The following is a 5,805-nucleotide window of genomic DNA, read 5'->3' as shown; positions in this document are numbered from 1 at the left end:
GTTTCTAAAAAATGTAATACAAATAAATCCTTGAGGGAATTTTCTATAAAATCAAATCCTACAAATCGGACAACCAACATAGGATATTTTCCCCCGAAGTATTTAAATCGCCTAAATTTCCCATGAAAAATGCATTTTTTAAAGCCCTATGAAAATCTTTTGAATGGAAAGGGCCTAACATTGCTCCAGGTGATCACAAGAAGAAGAAAGGCAGTCACGCATTGCAACAACACCATGTCATTTTCTCAAGAGAAGTAGGCGGCATGCATAGTCAAAAGGGCCACTGGATACAAGTAGTACCAGAAATGCAACGAACATTAATTTGGGTATCGCCAACTCTCAGAGGTTTGCCCAACCATGCATTTCCATTGTTCTGTAAACAGGCCGGGTCGTTGTAGTAAAGTAATGCATGCCTGTGTTCTGCACTTGTGCACGCATCCAGCAGTAAATTAAAATTCAGGGTGCAGCTGAACATCAAGGAGAAACACACATGTTCAGAGAGCATATTTGTTCAGAAAATTACATCCCATACTCCATCTCCAGCTGCAAGATCATACACGTAGGAGTAGGGCGCCATGACGAAAGTCCACATGCTGAGCAGAGAAAGTGCGTGTCAGCGGGACAGCTTGGGGCGCGGTATTCCTCCGGGTGGGTAGGGGCATGTCCAGAAACAGGAGGCCTAGCCATCAGCAATTCAGTATGCTGTGGCCACAAGCTTTGCCAATTTAACAACGTGCTAGCATCAGCACCAGCATCGATCAATCAACCCACGCACCCTTGTTTCTTCATCAAGACGCACCGTCCGTTTGCATTGCATGCACGGACGGGAAGACGACCCTGCGCGCATAACTACCATTCAATCCCTAGCTAACCGCCCGCCCCGCCCCGCCCCGTCTGCCTCCTCCGGTCCGCCTGGTCACACAGCCAGGCTGATACCTGCAGTATATATAGTACGCAGCAGTTGGTTGTCCCAAGATCCTCATGGTCTCCCGTGTAACTTCTTTGTTCCCTTCCTCCTTATGCCTACCGGCCATTGCCCTCTTCGTCCCCATAGAAGCTAAGGTGTCAGCTGTTTCTCTTTCTCCTGCTAGCTTCGGCCTTCAGGGAGATCGATTGCATGGGGAGCAGCCGGCCGCGGACCAAGGACTTCTTTGCTGTCCCGACGCTCTCCCTCTCGCTTGTCCGTCACACCGATCTATCCATTCGATCCTCTGTCGCAGATCAAGCATGGACATAATTGTATCTTTGCTTAGTTAATGATCGAGTTGGTCTTATGTTGTGCGTGCAGGCGGGTGCGTTCGCCAGGAATGCGCCGGCGGCGACGAGCGGAGACGAAGTGGAGGAAGACGACGAGGGGAGTGGCGGGATTAGAAGTGGGCCACTAGGTGAGGAGGTGGAGATAAGCAGCGAGAACAAGGGGCCGGCCGGCAGCCAGTCCGGCGACGGCTCCGGGGAGGAAGAAGAAGGCCATGATGATGGGGGTAAAAGGAAGAAGAGGAGCCGGAAGAGCTACCACAGGCACACTGCTGAACAAGTTAGGGTCATGGAAGCGTAAGTCTCCCCTAGCCTTATGCCAATAGGGCCGGACCTGGTTGGACGGGGACAAAGGCCCATGGGCCAGGCAGGGCCTATCCCAGAAAGCATAACATGTTAAACATTTGTTCACCTGAAAATCAGAAATATGTTTGAACCTTTGCAGCAACAAAACACAAAATGAACTCCAACACGACAGGATTATTACAATTTCTAAGATTTTTGTTTTTACTCTCTTGCTGCTGAAATTTATTTGGTGGCTTTGAAGGGTATTCAAGGAGTCGCCACATCCAGATGAAAAGCAGCGGCAGCAACTCAGCAAGCAGCTCGGACTGTCTCCACGGCAAGTCAAGTTTTGGTTTCAGAATCGACGAACTCAGATCAAGGTCTCTTTTTTCATCACTATATTTTTCTTCTTCTTTGAGTTGCATGCGGATCACTGTTACCTTCATTATTAGGGGTTCTAGTAATTTGATGATCTCTCCCCCCCCCCCCCCCCCCCCCCTAAAAGAAGTAATTTGATCTCATGCAACACGATTAATATGTTCGATCAGGCGGTGCAGGAGCGGCACGAGAACTCGCTGCTCAAGTCGGAGCTGGAGAATCTCCAGAAGGAGAACCGCGCCATGAGACAGCTCACCAAGAGACCCTCAAGCTGCCCAAGCTGTGGCGCCGGAGCAGCTTCGAGCGATGGCTTCGACGCCGCCGCGGCCAGCCAGGAACAGCAGCTGCAGCTAGAGAACGCCAAGCTCAGAGCCGAGGTTCATGCCGCCGTCCCGCCAACGCAGTCATCGGTCGCGATCTGCTGCTACCAAGTACCAACCAGAGACTGATGCTGTGGAAGTGGAAACCCATTTCAGGTAGAGAAGCTGCGAGGGGCGCTCGGGACAGCCGCGGCCGACGGAGCCACCTCCCCGGCCTCGTCGCCATTCTCCGCGGCCACTGCCCAGATGAGCAGCAACCGGAGCCCGCTTGAAGTTTACGGCGGCGGCTTCGCGGGCCGCGACATGCAGAGCGTCCTGGAGCTGGCCGGCCGCGCGCTGGAAGAGCTTAAGATGATGGCTTCCTCCGGCGAGCCTCTCTGGGTGCGGAGCGTCGAGACCGGCCGAGACATTCTCAACTACGACGAGTACGTGCGCCTGTTCCGGCGCGACGATGGCCCCGCCGATCGGCAGGCCGGCTGGTCCGTCGAGGCGTCACGTGAAACCGGGGTGGTTTACCTTGACGCGACGAAACTTGTGCATGCTTTCATGGATGTGGTACGTTACGTGCCATCTATCTTTCCATCTTCACACAGGTGAACTCGTGCCGTATGCTGACAATTAATGTCTCTGAAATTCTGTGCAGAACGAATGGAAAGAACTCTTCCCTTCCATGGTCGCAAAGGCATCGACGCTGGACGTGATCCGCACGGGCGACGACGACGATGGACACGACGGCGTGGTGCAACTGGTAGCCCAGCTCCGTGACGTTTGTTCTGTCTGGTTATGATGGATCGGGCATGGGGCTAAACTATGCTTCGGTTGTGTCTTGTTGGTTTTCTCAGATGTTTGCAGAGGTCCAGATGCTGACGCCAATGGTGCCCACGAGGGAGTTCTATTTCGCCCGCTACTGCAGGAAGCTGGCCGCCGAGAAATGGGCCATCGTCGACGTGTCCTTCGACAAGGCTGAGGCCGACGTCGGCACGTCGCCGCTGGTCAGGTGCTCGAAGGATCCCTCGGGTTGCATCATCGAAGAGCAGGCAAACGGCCACTCCAGGGTACGAATGCAGCAACAACACAATACGAATGGCTAATTTCTTATAAAACTAGTGTCCATTCTGTTGTCTCACATCCAAAATTGACCAGGTGACATGGGTGGAGCACACCAGATTGCGCGAGTGCGCGGCCCCGTCCATGTACAGGGCGGTGACCGCGGGCGGCCTGGCGTTCGGCGCGAGGCGCTGGGTGGCGACCCTCCAGCTCCAGTGCGAGAGGATGGTCTTCTGGGTGGCGACCAACGTGCCGACCAGGGACAGCAGCGGTAAGCCCGTCGCCGCTGACCATGAACCTCAGCGCACGATGCACGATTGCCGGTCATCTTAACTTAACGTAGGACCATCCGACCATGTTCTCGTGTTGTATGCACAGGGGTCTCCACACTGGCAGGGAGGAGGAGCGTTCTGAAGCTGGCGCACCGGATGACCTCGAGCCTCTGCCGCGTCATCGGCGGGTCGCGTGGCCTGGCGTGGAGCAGGGCGCCGAGAGCCGGCGCCGGCGACGTCCGGCTGACGTCCCGAACGAACGCCGGCGACCCCGGCGAGCCGCAGGGCCTGATCGCCTGCGCCGTGCTGTCCGCGTGGCTCCCCGTCAGCACCACGGCTCTCCTCGATTTCCTGAGGGACGAGTCACGCCGGCCCGAGGTAATCTGCATCCGCCGTGCACATTTTCCGTTGCAAAGCTCTAGAAAGGATGTGCGTATAACCGACCACCCATCAAACTGTTGCAGTGGGATGTCACGCTGGCCGGACGAGCTGTGCACTGTCGCGTGAACCTGACGAAGGGGAAGGACCGCGGCAACTGCGTCACCGCCTACGTAAGTTCCAGTGCCGACTGATTATTTACACGCAGCTCGATCGTTCACGACGTTCCGGCGGAGTCGGCCACTGACTGCTGCTCCTCTGGACGGCAGGCTCCCGCGTCGGCCGGCGGACATGGCGGCGAGTGGATAGTGCAGGACGGCTGCACCAGCCCGTGCGAGTCGATCGTCGCGTACGCGCCGGTCGACGCCGCCGTCCTGCAGCCGGTCATCAGCGGGCACGACTCGAGCGGCTTGGCGCTGCTGCCGTGCGGCTTCGCGGTCGTGCCGGACGGGCTGGAGTCGAGGCCCGCGGTGATCACGGCCAGGAAGGAAGACGGGGCGGCGGCGGGGTCGCTGGTCACCGCGGTGTTCCAGGTGCTGGCCAGCTCCTCGCCGGTGGCCGCGCTCTCGCCGGAGTCGGCGGAGACCGTGACGAGCCTGGCGTCCTGCACGCTCCGTCGCGTGAGAAAGGCCTTTGGGTGCGAAGACCGCTGACCGTCGCAGTAAACGCTCAAATGTTGTACATGCTCGATGTTTTATACAGGACTAGTACAAATCCCGGTGCAGGCGAATATGTAGATATTTCTTTTTTTTATTAAAATCCTATATTTTTAATAAGAATTGTAACACTTTTTAAAGAACATTTACATTTTATGAAAAATAGAACATTTTCTGGAGAAGAACATATATTGAACTGATGTTTTTATTAGAAATTATTTTTTTGCGAATTTTAAAGATTTTTGAAAAAAATACAACAATACTTTTTTGAAACAAAAATAGTTTGAAGATATGTAAAACTGTGACCATTTTAAAAGTATTTTTTTTTGCAGATAGTTGGTTTAATTTTGAAAGAGTATTTTTGAAGGCCGGTTATCAAAATCCTCTATGATGATTAATTGAGCATTGTCATCCATTTTCTACAATTATAATAAAAATAAGTTAAACATCAACCATTAGTTTGTTTGAACAATATTTCAGACTTTATATTGCACAGGAAGGAATCAATTGAGAATCACGCACTAAGTGTTGCAGCATATCTCTAGCTTGTTTTCTTTCAAACTTTACTCTCATGACAAATTTGCATGAGATAAATAAAGCTTTTTGAATCTTTTTTCTATAACAAGGATCACTGCTAGAATACCACACTTCTTTCTCAATTTGAATACAAATTTTGACTTAGTTTTACCTTACTTCACATAATTTATAGCACATATACAACTTAATTTCAGTTGTCAAAATTAGTTTATCAACTTTCATACTTGGATCAAACAGGGAGCTAGTTTATTTGTTCATGGCTACAATTATTTACTCATTGAATCAAAGAGAGAGAAATCTGACTTGAAGAACTACAACATGAATCAACAAATGATAAGAATGTTTGACTGTATGAGGTAGCTTCTTTAATTCAAACACAAGATCACTCTTAGGTGGGAGAGGATCTCCGACGGTTTGAACATGCAAATTATATTTAAGAATAGGTGTTTGTTTGAAGAATATATCATCTATTTCATGGGTCCTTTCATTCATGTGCATATCATTTTCATGGCCTAGCAAATGTTGTTCTAAAGGATGAGTAGGAGGTACAACAATAGAAACAAGACCAATTATTTCGTCTTTACTAGGTAATTCTTTATCAAGAGATTCTCTACTAAACTTGGGGAAATTGAATGAGATATATCAGCAAAATTAACACTAACCGTTTCCCTATTGCAA

At 51.1% G+C, this 5,805-nt stretch overlaps 1 protein-coding gene across 2 annotated transcripts; it reads left to right on the top strand.

Moving 5' to 3' along the window:
* Positions 1 to 987: 987 nt before the first annotated feature.
* LOC123440278 (homeobox-leucine zipper protein ROC9) lies at positions 988 to 4,764 on the top strand. 2 transcript variants are annotated; one of them, XM_045116855.1, is made up of 11 exons: positions 988 to 1,180; positions 1,289 to 1,551; positions 1,802 to 1,919; positions 2,097 to 2,294; positions 2,394 to 2,792; positions 2,881 to 2,985; positions 3,080 to 3,292; positions 3,381 to 3,555; positions 3,663 to 3,934; positions 4,021 to 4,107; positions 4,204 to 4,764. In XM_045116855.1, exons 1-11 carry the CDS (start codon positions 1,118 to 1,120, stop codon positions 4,585 to 4,587), a joined length of 2,277 nt encoding a protein of 758 aa, XP_044972790.1. In that variant the 5' UTR covers positions 988 to 1,117; the 3' UTR covers positions 4,588 to 4,764. The 2 variants fall into 2 exon arrangements, with proteins under 2 accessions (XP_044972790.1, XP_044972789.1); XM_045116854.1 differs by having other exon boundaries at positions 2,088 to 2,294.
* The last annotated feature ends 1,041 nt before the right edge of the window (positions 4,765 to 5,805 follow it).

Source organism: Hordeum vulgare, chromosome 3H, assembly GCF_904849725.1.
Source record: "Hordeum vulgare subsp. vulgare chromosome 3H, MorexV3_pseudomolecules_assembly, whole genome shotgun sequence".
Taxonomy (NCBI): Eukaryota; Viridiplantae; Streptophyta; class Magnoliopsida; order Poales; family Poaceae; genus Hordeum; species Hordeum vulgare.
Note: the sequence above shows the minus strand (reverse complement) of the source record. Positions and strands in the feature narration are given on the sequence as shown.